General features: G+C 44.0%; 1 protein-coding gene and 1 pseudogene across 1 annotated transcript; one reads left to right on the forward strand and one right to left on the reverse strand.

Annotated features, from left to right (window-relative positions):
- Positions 1 to 1932: 1932 nt before the first annotated feature.
- LOC117013202 (peptidyl-prolyl cis-trans isomerase A-like) lies at positions 1933 to 3118 on the reverse strand (annotated as a pseudogene).
- Positions 3119 to 12159: 9041 nt separating this feature from the next.
- GIP (gastric inhibitory polypeptide) lies at positions 12160 to 17089 on the forward strand. The gene is made up of 6 exons (XM_033091463.1): positions 12160 to 12181; positions 13034 to 13138; positions 14376 to 14522; positions 15091 to 15180; positions 15910 to 16011; positions 16937 to 17089. Exons 2-6 carry the CDS (start codon positions 13065 to 13067, stop codon positions 16944 to 16946), a joined length of 423 nt encoding a protein of 140 aa, XP_032947354.1. The 5' UTR covers positions 12160 to 12181; positions 13034 to 13064; the 3' UTR covers positions 16947 to 17089.
- The last annotated feature ends 3150 nt before the right edge of the window (positions 17090 to 20239 follow it).

Consider the following 20239-nt stretch of genomic DNA (forward strand, 5'->3'; position numbering starts at 1 on the left):
ACTCAGAATAAAAAAGAATGAAATCTTGTCATTGACGACAACATGACTGGACCTAGAGGGCTTAATGCTAAGTGAAATAAGTCAGAGAAGAACTGCATGATTTCATTTATATGTAGAATCTAAAAAACAAATGAACAAACAAAACAAAACAAATACAGACTCATAGAGTAGAGAACAAACTGATGGTTGCCAGAGGGTAAGAGCAAAATAGGTGAAGGGGAAGAAGAGATACAAATTTCCAGTTATAAAGAAGGCACAGGGATGAAATGTACAGCATAGGGAATTCAGTAAATAATATGGAAATAACTTTGTATGGTGAAAAATGATTGCTAAACTTATTGTGGTGATAACTTTATTAGGTATATAATTTTTTTTGGTATATAAATATTGAATAACTATATTGTACACCCAAAAAGAATATTGTATGTTGACTATATTTTAATTAAAAAAAAAATAGCAACCAAAGGTTATCTCTGGGCTTGTGGCGCCCTAGTCCTGTGCCCAATGACCACTGATGATCGTTCTCTTCCCCTCTGTCTGGTCATATAGCCTTGTCATTCTTCTCAGCCTAGAGTTTCAGGCAGTCGACAACAACCATCCGAGTTAGTTGTCACAGCCCTTTGCCATTTTATTCTCACTTAATGCCACACAGCCAGAATGACAACCTCAAGAACAGCCCACATGCACCTCCTGCCAAGAGCTCTGCTAGGGTCTTTTTTTCTGCATATGTAGCTATCACCCCATTAACTGTAAAAATTTGTAATTTTGTATGCCATCCAAAGCAAAAATGTCATCCCAAGATAGCCTTCCATCTCAGTGATTCCCAGGAAGTCTAGTACAGCCACTCGCCCACAGCAGATGTTTATTGAATATTCTAGGTATCAATACAGTTATAAACACTCAAGGGAAAGGCATAACAATTTTTATAGAAAGCTAAATTGAAACAAAAATTAAGCAGGTCATAAAAATAGCAAAATGGGTTTTTTTATTTTTAATTTATAATACTCATAAGAATATAGTGAAATAAAACATTTCATATGGCTGTGGGGGAGAATATCTTTAAGGCAACAAAAAACTTTAAGAATTGGTAGTTTGATTTAGAAGTTGCACTTTTGAGTAACTTTTCTACTGAAAATCCAGTATATAAAATATTTCATTCAGCCATAAAAGGAGTGATATTCTGATACCTGCTACAACAGATGAACCTTGAAAATATTCTGCTAAGTAAAATAAGCCAGACACAAAAGGACAAATATATGATTCTACTTATATGAGGTACTTAGAATAGTCAAATTCATAGGGACAGAAAGTGCAATAGTGGTTACCAGGGGTTGGAAGGTGAGGTGGGGAGTTAGTGTTTAACGGGTACAGAGCTTCAACTTGACAGGATGAGAAAGTTCTTGAGATGAATAGTGTAATTATTGCACAACAAGTAAATGTACTCCTTGCCACTGAATTTTACACTTAAAAATGGTTAAACTTGTAAATTTTGTTATGTATATTTTTCCACAATTAAAAAAGGCAAAAGAGGGCGCAGCCAGTTAGCTCAGTTGGTTAGAGTGCGATGCTCATAACACCAGGGTGGCCGGCGTTGGATCCCCGCCTTGGCCAGTGTGAGCTGCGCCCTCCACAACTAGATTGAAACAACTACTTGAGTTGGAGCTGATGGGTCCTGGAAAAACACACTTAAAATAAATAAAAGTTTTTTAAAAAAGGCAAAAGAATATTTTGTTGTTGTTGTTTAGCTTTTATTTCATAATCATAAACTTAACTCTGCAACCCAGCTAGACTTGGAGAGGAACAAGGAAAATCCAGAATCCAATGAATTGGAGCGAGAGCACCAAGATTATAGGGTGTTCAGAGCAGATGGGGGTGAGGGGTGCTCTCCCGAGCTACAGAAGGAAATGGTCTGATGGTTAAGATAAAAACAAATCAAATTTGTTGTCCACAGTCAGGAATGGTGATCTTCTTGCTCATCTTGCCATTCCTGGACCCAAAGCTCCCCATGGCTTCCACAATATTCATGCCCTCTTTCACCTTGCAGAAGATCACGTGCTTGCCATCCAACCTCTCAGTCTTGGCAGTGCACATGAAAAACTGGGAACCGTTTGTGTTGGGTCCAGCATTTGTCATGGACAGGATGCCAGGACCCGTATGCTTCAGGGTAAAATTCTCATCATCAAACTTCTCCCCATAGATGGACTTGCCACCCGTGCCAGTATGGCATTTGAAGTCACCACCCTGCCACATCAATCCCGGAGTCATTCTGTGTAAACAGGAGCTTTATAACCAAATCTTTCCTCCCCAGTGCTCAGAGTATGAAAGTGTTCTGCTGTCTTTGGAACTTTGTCTGCAAACAGTTCAAAGGAGACACAGTGTACAGGCTCAGCGCCCTCAGTAATGCTGAAGAACACAGTGGGATTGACCCTGGCTGGGCACCGGACACTCCAGGGCGGTAGCTCTGGAAGTCCAAAAAGACAAACAAAGAACTTTTTCAAAATCTAAAAAAGGAAAATTAATGAACGAATGTGTTAATTATCACTATCAATAAAAAAACCTGTCAGCGATATAAATGTTTTAAAATAGGGGACTCTTCAAGTAACTTTTTTTTAACTTTTTTTTTTCACTTTTTTATTTATTTTAAGTGTGTTTTTCCAGGACCCATCAGCTCCAAGTCAAATAGTTATATCAATCTAGCTGTGGAGGGCGCAGCTCACAGTGGCCCATGTTGGGATCCAACCGGCAACCTTGTTAAGAGAGCCACACTCTAACCAACTGAGCTAACCGGCCGCCCCTCAAGTAACTTTTAACATAGGTACCTGCTAAAATATTATGTAGTCATTAAAAATTGTGTTCAAAAGGGTTTAGAAAAACTTGGGGGAAGTTTACAAAAAAATGCATGTCACAAAATTGAGTCTGTAAAATAAAAAGAGTCTTTGTGCTCATACAGTTCATATGATTGGAACTATCTTTAAAAAAAAAAAAAAAACAACAACAACAACTACATGTGCATCACCTTACTAGAAATTCTTGTACATGGATACCCAGAGACATGTACAGAATATTCACAGCAGAATTGCTTATAATAACAAAACCTAGAAACCCTACTAATGTCCATTGACGGGAATAGATAAATAAAGCCAAATACAGTATGCAATGGAATACTAGTGAGCAGTGACAATGAATTAACTTCAGCAACATGTTGTACCAACATGGGTGAATTTCACAATGCTGATAACACACACACACACACACACACACACACACACACACCAGACTGAATATACATATATGGTTCTATTTATATAAGTTCAAAATATACAAACCTACACAATATATTGTCTAGGGATGCATCCAGAAGAGGTAAAACTTTAAAGAAAAGTAAGAGAATGATAAATAAAATTCCAGAAAGTGGCTAATTCTGGGAAGTAGTACAGGGATGATTGTAGAGGGGCTCACAAGGCACTTCAAAGATATTGGGGATGAATGTTCTAATTCTTAATCTGAGTGGTGGCTACACAGTATTGTTCTTCAAACTGTACATATACAACTTAATTATCTTTGTTAAGTATAAATATTTCATAATAAAAATTAATTGAAACAGTAAAAGGTCTGGAAAAAACTGTTAACAGTAACTCTTTGCTTTTGAGAATATAGGTGGATTTCTCTCTCCCTCTCAACTCTGCTATATTTTTCAAGATTTCTAGATTGTCTATTATATTTTTATAACAAACTCTTTTAAAAAGTCAAATAACTATTCAAATGAATCATCCCAGAATACTTTTACAAGCCCAATAGGGAACACTTTTGGGTCATCTGCTGTCCCAAGATTTGATACAGCCAGAAATTCTCCTTCCATTAGCAGCCAGGTCGAGGATCAACTGCAACTCACCCTGATCAATCCCGGATGTGGCTTGACTTTAGCTAAAGGTTGATTAATTATACATGGATTCATAATAAACTGAGATGGTATGTGCTGAAACTTAGGACCAGCATGGTAAACAACGGGAAGCAAGCGCTCAGATTCACACCTTCCCAGTTTGTCCTGGATCTGGCAGACCTGGTCCTTATTTGGAGTCCTTTTTGTTTTCAGTTGCCTTACTGGAACCCTCTAAGGGAGAAGCCCATTTCTTCCTCGTCAATCTGGGAGTTTCTAGCTCTGGGATTATTTCTGTCCTTTTTTTAAAATTAATGAATGAGTTAATTTTTAAAATGATTTAAGGGAGCATTTTTTCCCACACAATGGAAAACAAACACAGGGAAGGATCCATGGTGCTTCCTTTCTCTAAGTGACTGGTTTCCATTATTTTCATCACCTAAGAGCTCCTGTATTATTTCTCCATGAGGCCAATGTTTTGAAAAATGTTGCCGATCCAAAAAACTCCATTGATCATGTAATAAAAAATTGTTCTCATGTTGAGTGGCTAAGCAGAGCTTCTGCTCTACACAGTGGCAAGAGGTCCACTGAAAGCAAAGGGACCTGGAAGTGGAATTTGCCTTTTCAGCCTTGCCTGAAGCACGTGTCTGATTTTTGTTAGATGTTCTGGCTGAAAATAGCTCATGAATACCACTGCACCCATTATACCTTCCTTTCTTGCTTCTTAGAGCCCTAGATCTGGGGACCCCAGAGTTGGAAAAACAATCCTCAGGACCAGCTTTCCCAGTTCTAGCACTCCGACTGGAAGAAGAACAGAAAAGAAAAGACACAGAGAGAAGGTTGTAAATCATGGTAAACATCCTGAGATGGGCAGTATCATTGTTTCTACTTTTTAGGTCAGCTATGCTGGGATAAGTAACAAAAACAGGATTCCAACCCAAATGTACCTGGACCCCAAATCCTGTCTTTTGCCTTTATACCAGTGGAGCATTTAAAAATCCCAATGCAACCCACGCGTACATCACAATTTATTTTATACAAAGGTGGAAAGACAACTCAAGGATAATCTTGTCAACAAATGGTGCTGGAACAACTGGACATTCATATGCAAAGAAATAAATTTCGTTCCATACTCTATGCTATATACAAAAATTAACTCCGTCATTTACCTAAACGTAATCATTTAGGTCATATAACTGTAAATCCAAAACCTTTGTGACCTCGGGTAAGGCAAAGATATCTGAGATATGACACCACAACAAAACTCATAAAAAGCTGAATTCATAAATTGGGCTTCAGCAAAAACAAAAAACTTCTGTTCCTCAAAAGATAATGTTAAGAGAATGAAAAGACAAGTCACCGACTAGGAGAAAATATTTGTAAATCATATATCTGATGAAGGACTTGTATCCAAAATTCTCAAAACTCAATAACAAGAAAACAAACAACCCACCCCCACAAAATAAAAGGGCAAAAAATTTAAAGACATTTCACCAAAGAAGATATACAGATGGCAAATAAGCCCATGAAAAAATATTCGATATCATTAGTGATCAAAGAAATGCAAATTAAAATCACAATGAGATATCACTATATACGTTTTAGAGTGGCTAAAATTGAAAAAGACTGACCACACCCAGTTTTGGCAAGCCTGTGCAGAAACTGGAACTTTCATACAGCTGGTGAGAATATAAAATGTTACAACCACTTCAGAAAACAGTTTGGCCGTTTCTTAAAAAGTTAAACAGACCTCAATACTAGATATTTACCCAAGAAAGAGAAAAGCATATGTCCATACAAAGACTTGTCCACAAATGTCCATAGCAGCTTAATTTGTAATAGCCAAAAACTGGAAACAACCTAAATGTCCATCAACAGGTGAATGAACAAACAAACTGTAATATGTTCATATGATGGAAGAATACTACTCAGCAATAAAAAAGAATGAACTATTGATCATACTACAATAGGATTGGATCTCAAAATAAGTATACTGAATGAAAGAAGCCAAACAAAAAAGAGTGTATACTGTATGATTCCATTTATATATAATTCTAGAAAATGCAAGCTAATCTACAGTGACAGAAAACAGATCACTGGTTGGGAGGGGAGTAAGTGGTAGGAGAGAGGGGCTCAAGGAAACCTGGGGATGGTAAATAGTTCACTACCTTAATTGCAGTAATAGTTTCATGGGAGAGGATGTGTCAAAACATTAAATTTGGAGTCCTTTTGTTTTCAGTTAATTATTTTTGTTTGCAGTTAATTATTCCAGTTATACCTCAATAATGCTGTTTTTAAAAATCCCAACACTGTGCAGGGTGTGGTGAATTGGAAAAATAACCATTTTCTATCATCATAGTAAAGATGGGTTCAAAGAAGAATCATCAACTATTGTTAAATAAACCTAAGTAAGAGTGAAGAAGTCTGATGAGGAAAAAGGTATTTACATTGTCTAAAAGTGTCTCCCTGTACATGGCTTATTCATTATAAGGATAAAAATAGTAACTATACAATGGGATCACCCAAAACTTTGGGTGATCAAAATTACCATCAATCATAGGTAGGTAGACATTTGTTCCTCTATGTTCAGTACCCTGGAAAGGACACAGCTTCCTTTTTCTAGTATTCTGGCCAGGATGCATAACCTGAACCTAATTTGGAAGAAATATCAGACAAACCCAAATTGAGAAACATCCTATCACATAACTGGTCTGTGCTCTTAAAAATGTCAGTATCATGAAAGACAAAGAAAGACTGAGCAAGTGAGTAAAGGAGAATAAAGACATGACAATTAAATGCAATACATGATCCTGGGCTGTATCTAATAATGGAGGGGAAACCCAAAAGAACATTATTGGGATAGAAAAAAATTATAATATGGACTTATAGGTGTTATATCAATGTTACATTTCTTGAATTTGATAATTGTACATTTCTTGAATTTTGATAATTGTGGTTATATAAGTGAATATGTTTGTTCTTAGGAAACGTACATGGAAATATTAAGTGGTAAAGAAACACGATGCATGTAATCTACTCTCAAATGTTGAGAGGACAGATAGATAATAGAATGATACAACAAAAATGGCAAAATGTTAAAACTTGTTGAATCCGTGGGTATATTGGAGTTGTCTGTATTATTTTTACAACTTCCCTGTAAGTTTTAAATTATTCCAAAATGAGAAGTTTTTAAAATCTCCAGACTAATGACTCTGGAAATAGCCCTGAGGCATTGGGATTTTAAAAAGCTTTTCAGGTAAGTTTGCGAGATTTGGCAAATAACAGTACAGGACACTTAGTTAAATTTGAGTTTCAGATAAACAACAATTTTAAAACTTTTTTTTTTTTTTAGTATAAGCACATCCTATGTAGTATTTGCTTGCTAACCAGCAAGTACCCCCTCAGAATGTAATTCATTCTGACCTCTGTACTCTGCTGGTCTCTGTGGAAAATCAGAAAAATTACTAGCTTTATCTGTCTTCAGTATCTAAAATCATCTCAGTTCCCACTCGGGCACAGAGGAGACTGAGATAAATAGATATTGAATGGCTGAGTTTATGACAGTGAAAAGAAATGTTTAATGAACTTAGCATTTTCTATAATAATGACAGTGATGGTCAATATTTTTTAAGGCTGATGAGATATGGTAGCCAACCTCTAAGGTGGCCCCCCTATGATCTCTGCCTCCTGTGTAGTCCCTCCCACATTGTACCAGGGTTGGTCTGTGTGACCAATAGCATCTTCGTATAGTTGAAGTGATGGGCTGTCACCTCTGGATTTAAATTTTTAAAGACATTTAGGCTTTCATCGTGGTCCATACCCTTGCTCTGGGGAAGAAGCCACGTGGTGAGCAGCCCTGTGGAGAGACCCACATGGTGAGGAACTGAAGCTCTCAGCCTCCATGCGTAAGAGTGAGCTAAAAAGGTGGTCTACAGTGTGGGAGGGGCTTGCTGAGATTGCAGCTCAGCTGACAGCTCCCTGAGACTCGGTGAGAGACCCTGAGCCAGAACCACCCGCTACACCCCTCCCAGATTCCTGAGCCTCCGAAACTGAGATAATAAATGTTCCTCATTTTAAGCTGCTAAAATTTGGAGTTATTTGTTATGCTACAAAAGAAAAGTAATGTATCAAGATCTAATATAACATAGTGTATCTTCTAAGTATACATGATTCCCAGATCAATTTTTTGAGGCAGGAACTATTACCTCCCTCCTTTTACAGAAAGGGAAACCGAAGCACAGAGACGGTAAACTGCTTTAATCACCCTCCTAGTCAGCATAGGTGGATCAGTCTCCAAAGCCTTCACTCCTAATATGGAATTTCACAGCCTTCCATGTCCCAGGTGCTGGGCTGAGTCAGCCTGGCTTTAGTATTTCATCTTATTTAATTCTCATCATAGAGTGAGATGGAGGAGATCACTCCAGAGAAAACCACCAGCCAGCACTCTGGCAGGACGCCTTAAAGTTAACAAGACACTAACTTCACACTTACCTATGAGGTAGGCAGGGCAGATTTGTGTTCTTATTCCCGGTTTAAAGATGGCCAAGCTAAGGCTTAGAGTGGATAAGGGTTTTGCCCAAAGCTGAGCATAACTCAGGAGTGGTGCGTGGGTGGGTGGCGCTGGGGTTTGAATCCTCCTCCTTCTCTTTCTTCACCCCACCGGGCGACTCCCTAATCTAATTAACGGGGTTGGGGGTGGGGAATGTTTTCTGAAGTTGCAGAAGGCCTTCCCCATACCCACTGCAAGAATGTGTATGTGTATCTTGGGAGTTCATTGGTGACCCTAGAAACTGCTCCACTGGGGACCCTGAAACTGTTCCATCCTCATATCCCCTTGCAAGGAAAAGGAAGGGAAAGCCCTCCCTTCTTACTCCTCTCTTCCTTTCCCTCGGATGTGCTCCCAACTAGAAGAGAGCTCAGGAATGCTGCCCAGCCCTTCGGCCTTTTATCCTAAATGTATCACCAGTTCTTTCCTTCCCCACAATGAGAACTTTGTGAATACTCCCCCCAGCTCTAACTGTGCACTGCTCTTCTCCTCCCATGGATTAGGCTGCAACTACTAAGCGCCAACCTCTTTTTCTTGACAAAAGCAAACAAAATAGCCTTTGAAAATAGCAAGAGGGATTGAGGGTAGAATTGAGAGGGAACTTCCAAACTGCTTCCTGTAGCAGATGGCCAAAAGAAGCTGTAGGTAGTATATTCTTTCTTGAAGATCCTTCTGGAAAGTTGGATCTTCCATGAATGGTAGGGGGGCTGGTATGGGAAAAAATGTTTGGGATCATGACTATGTGATGTGTTTGGGGAGGAAAGGCTGCAGGTAGTCCTTCTAGGAATCAGGATGGACCAGATGACTCAGCAAAGTTTGTGAGGGTTCGAGTTCTTGTCTCTTCTACAGGAGAGAATAAATCTGCCACCTGTTGTAAGAGAGATCAGAGAGGGGTGTCTGCGCTCTGAGTCAGCCAGGGAGCATGAAGACCAAGTGAACTTCAAAAGCAGAGTCCATGGCAGGGAGACTGAAGCCAGCCTTCTGAGTCACCCTCTCCTGGCTGCAGAGCTCAGCCTGGAATGTCTACAGTGGTCCTGTCAGCCTGGGGGGTGGTGACTCACCATCTTGAGCTGGAAGAGCCAGCAAGTCCCAAAGGCTCTCCTGCTGTGACAGTTCTCATTCCTGGGGCCTCAATTCAGAAGCCAGGAGGGTCTGGAGAGCAGGAGCCTGGGTTCTCTTGCAGCAGTACTGCCGTCACTCCCTCACCACACAGACTCCCTGACTTCTAGGACTCCTCAGACATTTCCCGAACCATGCCCCACAACGCTTTCCACCTGTCTGGGCCGGCAGCCTTTGTATCTGGGCTTTGGGCCAATTGGGGGTGTTCTCCTGCCTCCCCATCCCTCCTGTCCTCTCTGACCCCTCACATCCTGGAAATTCTCCGCTGTGGACTGGGGCTCTGCCCCCTCCTGAGCTTCCCCTCCCCACCCTACCCTTGCACTGCACTGGATTCTGCACACCAGGGCACTTTTCATGGCGGCACGGACTGGCTGACCAAGGCACCAGTGGGATTTCCTAAACTATTTTGATCAAGTCCAGCTTCCCAAGGCCATTATTGCCATTCCTGAGCCTCCCAATATGCCTTGTGGGGGACCTGTGGGTTCCCTGGGAGTTTAGCATTTTCTCTGATCTCCACATCCCTCCCTCCCCCAGGGCCCTGGCCACATTCTTCGTAGTCTGTCCACTGCATGGCATGAGAACCAGAGATCAAAAGGAAACAGGGAGGGGAGCTGCAGAGAGTTCCCCTCCAAGAGGTTAAGTGGGGACTTAAAGCACACTGGCCTTCAGAGCAGCCCACCCCCCAAAACAAATCCGTAGAGCCCCAGCCAGAGGCTCAGGACTGCCAGGGCCCACCACACGATCTTCTTTACTCTGGTTTGACATCAGACTTAGGGATCCCAGGAAATGATGTCCACCCTTCTTGCACACCTTCTGCCTCCAGGGTTTTGACGTAAACCCTTCTGAGCCCATTAACTATATTGCTCAACAGGAAGCAGGATCACAAGCAGCCCCCAACATCCCCTTTGGAGGCCAAATCTGAATGGATCTCTAATCTCTACCCGTTGATAGCTAGGAGATGGAATTTGGAGAGCCTGCCCAGAGAGAAGCTTTTCTACGTGGTGAAAAATGGGTGGTGTGCGGGCGAGGTCTCTAGGAAGCAGAGGTGAATTGCCCTCCTACTCTGGTTGCCTCTCATCCCACACAAGCACTTAATTTCATGCTGGAGCTGATCCCAGGCTGGGGAGTTCACCTGGAAAGGAAAGTGGCCTTTATTAGTCCCTGGAGCTATCCTGTTTCCCCGAAAATAAGACCTAGCAGGACAATCAGCTCTAATGTGTCTTTTGGAGCAAAAATTAATATACGACCCAGTATATTTTATTATATTATATTACATTATATTATATATTATATTATATTAAAGACCAGGTCTTGTATTATAGTAAAATAAGACTAGGTCTTATACTAATTTTTGCTCCAAAAGACACATTAGAGCTGATTGTCCGAGTAGGTCTTATTTTCGGGGAAACATGGTAATAGGCAGAACATGAACTTGGCTGTTTATGGTTGAAAGTACCCAGGACAAGCGGAGAAGGGAGAGCCTGCGAAGGAGGCATTGGGAGTCCACCAAAAATGCAGTCTGTGCTCTGCACCTTCTAGACTGAGAGCCGCTGTACTAAGTACTAAATACTTGTAGGAAGGCAAAGGGAGCAGCACCCAAGTGAGTCTCCAGGCTGAGGGGCAGACACAGCCCTTAGCCTCAGGAAGCCTCTGTAGGATGGAGAAGATCTAGCCCCTAGCTCACACCCCTGCTCTCAGAGAGCCCCCAGTCTGATCAAGGCGACGAAGTCCTTGCCCTGGAGAGCCCTCCAGTCTGACAGGCAAAACACGACCTCAGTGGTCCCCAGAGACCGGACCACCGATTTCTCTTATATAGGACAGTAGTGCATTTGGAGAGGATTAGATCTCATAAATCTTTACAGATAAATAGAGTTATAGCTGCCCCACCTTCTTCTGAGTTCCCCAGGTGTAAATGTGCCTCTTTTCCCTACTCTATTCTGCTCCTAAGAAGAAAGACAGCTTGAGTGTAAGTTCTCAGTTCACCTCGTTACCCCAGGGAACCTCCACCTTTCACGTTCCCTCAACCCTCTGCCCTCTCTTTCTTCAGCTTTTTCCACAGCTGGCTGGGACCACCCCCTAGATATCACAATGGGGACATTGCCACATTGCCAGCGCTATGGGCCGCTATCCAGAGCTGAGGTTCAAATGAACGCAGCCCTGCCCACTCCCCCCCAGAAGTAGCCTATTGCCTATGGGAGCGTCTTGCTCCCCCAGTTAGTACCACCCTACCCAAGTCTGCCCTCACTGAAGGTGTCCTTTCTAAAAGAAGAGCGAGACAGAAGAATACTGAGCCCTGTGCCCAGAAGGGAGGAGGGGGAAGAAGAAAAGGGGCACTTAAGGTACCCTACCCACGGGCAGGGCCCAGACAACGGCTGGAAATACCCAAATGTTAATCACCAATTAGCACAGTTCAGGTGAAAAGGGAAACTTTATTACGTGTAAAATGGACTTAATGTGGCGGGAGCTGTGCACTTAATTTCTTGAGATAAGATGCTTTTAGGCTAATCAGCGGGTCTGTGATGCCTGGATATAAAGGAGCTCCAGCAGATTTTTCTTGAGGCAGGTTCCAAAGGGCCAGAAGGTAGGAGGAAGAGATCCCCGCCCTGACCTTCTTCTGGAAGAGCCAGAAAAGGAATCTGGTAAGAGAGCAGCTGGGACAGGGGATGGACAGACACTGGAGAGAAGTGGACTGGGCACCCCTGAGATGCTCGGCACCCTTGCATCTCACTTTCTTTTCCTCTATACAAGAAATAAGAAGTTGGCTCTGATGGTTCGTTTAACACCCAGGTGACGAAGGCAGGAAGATGAAGTCTTGCAGCCTGCTCATCTCTAGTCTAGCTTTGGTTTTTGGGGCTTGGGAAGAAGGTTCTTCACTGCTATTCATCTCTGCTGAAGACCCCCTGGGGCAAGCTCTCGGTAGAAGGGTCAGACTTCAGAAAGAACTTCCTGAGTCGCGATAGAAAAGCCTGGAAAGGGGAGAATGGGATGGTTCTACATGTGGTTTTCACTTAGGGCAAGAGGGCTATGATGATTTAGGTGACAGACAATTTGAGAGCTGGAAAGCTAGCGGGTATGAACTTTGGAGGGCTCTAAGGGGAGAATCTTGCCAAACCACATGCCTGTGATGTCTAGCCATTGGAACCGGGAAGGGGGGCTGCCCAAGCACACGGGTCTTTTCTGCTTTCTTCTGCCTGGATCTCTCCCCCATTGCCCTCTCGGACTCTACTTAAAAACAACAACAACAAAAAGAAGGTTCACCTCTTGGCCAGATTCCATGTTCTTTCTAGTTACCGACACCTCTAATGCTCAGCACCCTTCACCCTCCCCAAGATGCTGCTCCAGCCTCTTAGAAGAGCCCCAAACCTCAGGACTCAGTGTAGCCCAGCTTTCAGCACCCCCACAGGCTCTGAGGCACACCAGCAGTGCGTTGCCGTACTGGCTGCTCCCTCAGCACAGTGCTTCCACCTCATCCTGCTCCTTTTCTCTCTTAGCTCGGGAAACAGTCCTTGGAAGACGGTGGCCATGAAGACATCTCTGCTGCTGGTGTCGCTGCTCCTGGCAGTGGTGTTAGGACAGAAGGAAGAGGGTCACTCCAGGTAGGGGTGAGAAGGGCAGGGGAAGGGCCTGGGGAGATGACTGGGTTCTGGTTTTCAAGGGGGAGGTGAGAAAGGGAGGAACCTCAGGCTAAGATGAAAGAAGCTCGAGGGAAAATCCTGCCAGCAGTCAGAGTGCAAAGCAAGGACGGTACCAGAGAGTACTTATGAGCTACTGTTGCAGCAGGAGAGACTGTGGTTAGATCTCTGGGAGGACTTCTCAGTGGCCAAGTGTCTGAAGTAGATGACAGTATCTCCCTTCCTAATGAAATCCTTCACCATTCATTTATGTGTGCATTGGATCAAATTTTATAGAGGGCTCAGAGGATTTCTGTGGAGTGGTCCATGAAGGTCTCCCGCCCTCATGGAGTGTATAGACCCAAGGGGAAAACAGACAAAGAACCACCTCGCCGCTTTGCAAACTGTCACGATTACTGTGAGGAAAATCAGAGTATTAGGAGGGAATATAGCAAGGGGCTTTGTATTTTGGGGAACCGAGAGAGACTTGTCTGAGTAAAGAATTGGGTCTTCTCAGATGCAAGGCTAAGCCATATGCCTGTGTAAATTCATCGATGTGAACTTGAGGCACGGCTGTCAGAGACATATACGAGGAGAGGCAAGGTCACGTAGAAGTTAACATAGACCTAGGCCAGGCTGCCCACCTATGCTGTGTGCTAAATTAATCTCTCTGCACCCTGGTTTCCTTATTCACTAAAAGAGGTGTAAATAGTGTCTGCCTAAACTAATATAATAGTGAATGTCAATTGCAATTGAACAAAAAAATTAAAAAAGAATAAGGGTGTCGTGAGGATTAGGTGAGTGTGTGTATTAAAGGTTTCCAGGGGCCCTGACTCAGTAAGCGCTATGATAAAAGAGCTCACTATTTAGTGTTCCCTGGGAACCCAAGACCTGAATCAGGTAGGGCCAGGGCAAGAGGAGTATCGGAAGGAGCTATTCAGTCCTTTGGGACAGGAGACCTCCCCCATCCCTCTTTGCCCGGAAGCCAGAGCCACACACTGAGGATACAGGGAGTGGGCCCTAAGCTGAGGATAAAGTCCTGGGGGCTTGATGCATGGACAAGAGGGGGGTTCTCTATAAAAGCAGACTCCCAAGTAACGAGCTGGTTCCTTTTCAGAGGTCGGCCTCCTGTCAGCGACAATCATTTATGCTGGCATTGGGATCCCCTGCACCCCTTCCCTGGCTTCCTGGTTTCTCTCTCTCGCCCCTCCTTGCCCCTCAGATTCCACACTAAGGCTAGCAGCTCCCAACCTCGAGGCCGCAGGTATGCCGAGGGGACTTTCATCAGTGACTACAGCATTGCCATGGACAAGATCCGCCAACAAGATTTTGTGAACTGGCTGCTGGCGCAGAAGGGGAAGAAGAATGCGTGAGTTCCCCTTGCCCAGCTCTACCTTCCGATGTCCAGCCCAGGTGTCCATTGTGGCCACACAGCCGTGTGATGCACACTCCAGGTGGCGCCTTTCGATTAGGCGACGATGGGCAGCTGGACATCATGGTGGCCCTGGTTTGGGCAGCAGTCCAGTCTAGGGGCAGGACTAGGGCAATTTCCAACTCTTTTCTTCTAAGGGGAGAGGTTGGAGAAGATGTGTTGGGCTCACAGAAGATCCCCAGGGATTGGGGATAAAGGCAATGGACTTTATCCAATGACAATGCTGCCAATGACTTTTTGGTGGTGGCCACTTCAGACTTGGGAATAGGATAAACTGCCCTCATCCTACTTCCTTCTCTTTCCCTGCCCACGCCGTTTGGTCAGCATGGTAGATTCTGAAAAGCTGTTCACTAGCAGCTGAAGATGAGTAGTGGGGAGGTTGACTGGAGAAGGAGGTACCTTCTGCTCTTTGGGTTGATGTACCAAAAGATTCCAGCATCTATGGACTGGGGAACATCTGGCATGGCCCCCAACCCCACTCACGCCCTAATCTTTATCTTACCAGCTGGAAACACAACATCACGCAGAGGGAGGCCCAGGTCCTAGAGCTGGCCCATCAATCTAACAGGAAGAAGGAGACCAGAGAGCAGCAGGGGTGAGTCAGCCCACAGGCAAAGGGGGGTTGTGGGGCCTCCTGACCCACCCCCACCTCATTGTTCCCTCTCCCAGACTCCAGAGCAGGGCCAGGCCCCAGATAAGCATCCCCTTCCACTCTGAGTTCAAAGAGGGGTCTTCACTGAACTCTTGGAGGTCAGCCCAAGCTTAAGGGAGAAGCCTGGGACGCATGGGGGCAGGGCTTCTGGGAGGGGCTTGGGGGGCCAAGGTTTCTAAGATTGATGACTTCGTGTGCAGAGTCACTGAGTCAAGGAGAGGGGGCCACGAAAGAGACCTCAGGAACTGGCTTCCCTGCTTCTCCCTGCCACACTTCAGGAAGGCTATTTGTGGAACAGGGACTGAACGAAAGCCAGTCCCCTGAAATCAGTTACTCCCTGTCTGAGGAAGCTGAGGAATCTATGGCACCGATCATTCTGAAGAGTGAATATTCCCAAAATAATCTCTTGGGGTTTTGTAATGCATTCTGGGATACCTGTAGAGGTGGAGGAGTGGGATGTCTCCCACCCGAATTCTGTTTGGCTTTCCCTTGTATTGAAGAGACTGCAAGAGGCAGATCAGGGTGGAGCTCTGAAAGCTGAGGTAACTGACAGGCAGCTGTGTTGACTCCCTCTCCCCACCCCCAGCCCCCCTTGGAGTCCCAGTCCCTGTATTTACTCTCTCTGGGTGGGGCCCAGGCTAACCAGCCTGCCTGAGGTTTTCTCCTTTGTAGCTCCCTACCCAAGAACCCCAGGGATGAAGATTTGCTAAAGGACTTACTGATTCAGGAGCTGCTGGCCTGGATGGTGGATCAGATGGAGCTCTGCAGGCTCAGGTGGCGGAGTTTGGTGGCCCTGGGTGGCTAGCATAGTGATTATAAGTTTGAGCGTCGCAGTCAGACACTGGTTCAGATCTTCACCCCAACACACTCTGGCAGGTTCTTAGACTCTGAACCTCTGTGTTTTCATGAAAATCAGGGTTATTTCAACAACCACTTTGTGGGGTTATTGTGGCGTTTAAATAAAATAATGCAAGGAAAGAGCTGAGAGCAACACCTGTGGAGTAATAAGAGTTCAGTAATGTTGGCAGCTATTATTACTGCTTGCACTGCTTTCTCAGCTTCCTCCACGTGAGATGCTGCTCTCACCTCCCCGCCCGCACAAGCTGAGCTGCCCATACTATTCTCAGCTTTCCCTCGGTATCCTTGTGCCATGGCGTCTTCCCGGTGAGGGAGCCCCTATACTTGGTTGCATGTTGACCTTCTCCATAGCTGCTGCTAGTCTCAATGGGCCTTCAATCCACCTCACTAGCTATGAAGGCCTTCAATCTATTATGTCCTAGAAACGAGGTATGGCTACATACCATGGAGAGACCCATCCACCTAAAGGGTGAGACGGGACATTCATTGAGAATGCAGACATAGAGGCACAGAAACCAAAATATATTGAGACTTGAATGCTGGGAAGTTAGGGAGGGATTGAGGTAACAAATCTGGGAAGGCTTCCGGTAAGAGGGTAAGAAGGAAGAGAGAAATGTGCCCAGAACAATAGAGAAGAGAGTATGAGAAAATCTCCATAGGCAGGTGGGTAACACTCTCTGTGCTTTTTTGAATCATTTTGATTACTTATTATTAAAAAGCTAATTTGGAGGTTGGAGCAGTTAAACTGTGGCTGGGTGCCAGGATAAATTTACTTTGCTGACTCCGAGCTGATAACGACCCTCCTCTCCACCATTTCCCCTCCTCTCTCTACTCTCTACAGGTTTCAGTGACTCTGACTAAACCCAGCTCAGGACTGGACTCTGCCCTTCACTTACCTCCTGCCTCAGCTCCACTCCTGGGTACCCTAGAGAAGCAAAACCAATACATTTTAAGCTGAAATAAATCTTTGTACCCATTGTCAAAACATATTCAAACGTCTACTCAGCACTAACAGTGTATGTTTGTCTGTGTGTGCGTGCCACCCAATGAAAAGGATACGCGGCTCTTACCCATCTGTTAATTCATCTGTTTATTCTACACTTAGTGGAAACTTAACATAAGCAGGAACTGTGCTAAACACTGAGTATACAGCATTGAAGAAAACAGACATAATCCTTGTCCCTGAGACGTTTACAGTCTAGTGATGAAGACAGTCCTTAATCTTTAAACACATTAATAATCACATAACATGCTAAGTTATGTGAAGAAAGATGAGGGTGCTATGAGAGAGGACAGAGAATTATTATTTAGATGGAATGGGGAGTCAGGAGGGCCTCTCTGAAAAATGATATTTAAGCTGAATAAGATTTGATGGATAAAACGGACAAAGGATGAGGGGAGCCTTAATAAATATTAGCCAGTGTTATTATGATACAGTGAAATGGACAACGGGAAAAATAGCACAAGTGGAGGTTGGACAGGTGGGCAGAGACAGGGCCATTAAAGGCCATGCTAAAGCTTTTCGATTTTATCCCCAGTGCAAGGGCAAGTCCGAGGAGGGGCAGGTCAGGAGACCTGCTTGCATTCCAAAACAATCATACTGATGAGAGTAAGAATTACACTGGGATGAACAGGGATGAAAGTAGAAGAGCAAGACCAGTAAGAGGCTCTGCAGGGTTCCAGGTTTACAGTAGGGTGAGGGTAGTGGGGGTGAAGGGAAGTGGGCAAACCCAATTTGTCCCAAAGTCAATATCTATCTTCCAGTGTGCAAAGCCTTCCTCATCTCAGTCTGCTGCGTCCTCCCAGTGCCCTGCATCCCCAGAAGTACCTCCTCCCCCGTCTTGGCTCATCTTTGCCTGGAATGTCCTCTCTTCTCCTCTTTGATTTAGTCGTATTTTAGTAGACTAGAGTCAAACACCTAGATTCAAACCACTTACTAGGTCTGTGACTTGGCAAGTTAGTTTCTCTCTCACTGAAGCTCAGTTTCCTATCTGTAAAAAGATTATAAAAAGTACCCACCTCGGGCGGCCGTATGGCTCAGTTGGTTAGAGCGCGAGCTATGAACAACATGGTTGCCAGTTCGATTCCCACGTGGGCCAGTGAGCTGCACCCTCCACAACTAGATTGAAGACAATGAGCTGCCGCTGAGCTTCTAGAGGGGTGGCAGGATGGCTCAGCTGGGTAGCTTGCGAACTCTCAACAAGGATGCCGGATTGAAAATGGCGACTGAACGGCGCCCTCCACAACTAGATTGAAGGACAACGACTTGGAGCTGATGGGCCCTGGAGAAACACACTGTTCTCCAATATTCCCCAATAAAATTAATTTAAAAAAAGTACCCACCTCATAGGATTGAAGTAAATATTAAATAATGCCTGGCACAAAGTAAGTGGTCAATAAAAGTTAACTTTTGTTATTATTATTCACACACATAAACCTCGCTTTAAAAATAAAAGGGTATTAATTTAAGATCAGAGAGTGGCAAGCTGGATGGCTGTAGGGCTGGGCCAGTAACAAAAATGAGCAAAGTGGGGAGGGTGTAAAACAATGGGAAGGACAGGGACTGTGAAAATGGAAGAGACATGCTCGCCTAAAAGCATTCTGGGGACCAAACAAAACACTTTTGAGAGCTGAATTTGCCTGAGGGCTGCCAGTTTGATCTCTCCCAGCTCTGACATATTTGGTTTCCTCTCCTCTAAACACCTGGCGTTCTGAGAGTGTGTACCACACAGTTTAGAGCATGCCTTTGCTCAGAGGATATACTTTAGTGATTTTCCATGATATAACTGACTGTCTTGGAGAGATGTCTGGATCTGTATTTCTGGCGTCTTGGGTGTCTCTGGAGGTCACTGAATTAGAAAGGATTATTTTTTTAAAATTTGCACAATGTTTTTACTATGGGGCAGGCATTGTACTCAGTTCTTTATAAACAGTTTTTTCAACATTCAAATTTATAAGCATCATTTTAAAAAGTCACAGTGATCTCATTTAAAGCTTCATCACAACCCTTTAAGATCATTATAACAGCTGTTCACCATGCCTCCAGGAGGCAGAGCCCATGTTCTTAGCCACCTTGCCACAAGGCCAGCTGACTCACTTAAAGTAAGTGAGGGCATCTGTGATAATCAGCCTTCAGTGGTGTACTGGAGCAGAGTGCTTCTGAGAGCCATTGTTAAATTGTCAGGAATTTTGTGAGCAGGTTGTAAAACCATTGACAGCTTGAAAATGGCCATGGTCAGAGCATTTATACCGTGGAAATTGGCAAATGCTATAAATCAAAGCTCTTCCCTCCCAACCTGGAGAGGTGGTTGGTAAACATTTACCAGCACGTCACTGGTCAGCATACTTTCTCTAAAATTATAAAGAACAAATGTGTCTGAATAAGGAACTGAGCACGTCTGCTTGAGGGTGGCACTGAAGTTTGTCAAGGGCCAATGTGTGCACCTAAGGGAATGAATATGTATGTATATGTGCATTGGAGGGTATGAATAGTTAAATCTGAGGTGATGAGTGTGAGTGAGGGATCAGTGTGAGTACCTTAAGAGGTCTTACAGTGTGAGTCAAAAAGTGAGAAATGAAGCAGGTATATCTAGATGGTGTCAGTGAGAACCTAAGGGACCAAGTTGTTGTGTTAGGGCGTGGGGTAGTAGGAAAATGAGGATATGAGGTCAGTGTATCAGTATGGGGTTAGTGTATTTTTCACAGAAAAAGGTAGATAGGTATATTGTAGGAGGTCACTGTGTACGAGAGGGGGTCTGAACTAGTATGTGTTGGAGGGGACAAATCTGTGTCTGAGAAAGTTTGTGTCTAAGGGGGCTTATGCTATCTGAGCTTAATGTCTAAGAATGTGTATGACAATGAATCTGAAGGTAAGACTATGATTCCATTCTGCTTCAAATAACAGAAAAATACAGAACAACAGTGGCTTTGGCAAGATAGAACATTATTTCTCTTTCTTGTAAACATCCAGAGTAAGGCAGCCCAGGGGTGGTGTGACAGCTCTGCTCCACAAAATCTTCAGGGACCCAGGCTCATAGGGCTCATGGCTCCATCATCCCTTAAGGCTAAAAATAGCCACTAAATATCCTGCTACCAATCTCTGCTCCTATCCTCTTATTATCTTTTTACTCAAAACCTCTTTGGT

The sequence above is a fragment of the Rhinolophus ferrumequinum genome, chromosome 21, assembly GCF_004115265.2.
Source record: "Rhinolophus ferrumequinum isolate MPI-CBG mRhiFer1 chromosome 21, mRhiFer1_v1.p, whole genome shotgun sequence".
Taxonomy (NCBI): Eukaryota; Metazoa; Chordata; class Mammalia; order Chiroptera; family Rhinolophidae; genus Rhinolophus; species Rhinolophus ferrumequinum.

Bases quoted from the DNA above. Each gene is read 5' to 3' on its own strand.
- GIP (XM_033091463.1), top strand. From the start codon at position 13,065: ATGAAGACATCTCTGCTGCTGGTGTCGCTGCTCCTGGCAGTGGTGTTA. The intron at 13,139-14,375 runs GTAGGGGTGAGA...CTTGCCCCTCAG, and splicing joins AAGGAAGAGGGTCACTCCAG to ATTCCACACTAAGGCTAGCA. The intron at 14,523-15,090 runs GTGAGTTCCCCT...TTATCTTACCAG, and splicing joins CAGAAGGGGAAGAAGAATGC to CTGGAAACACAACATCACGC.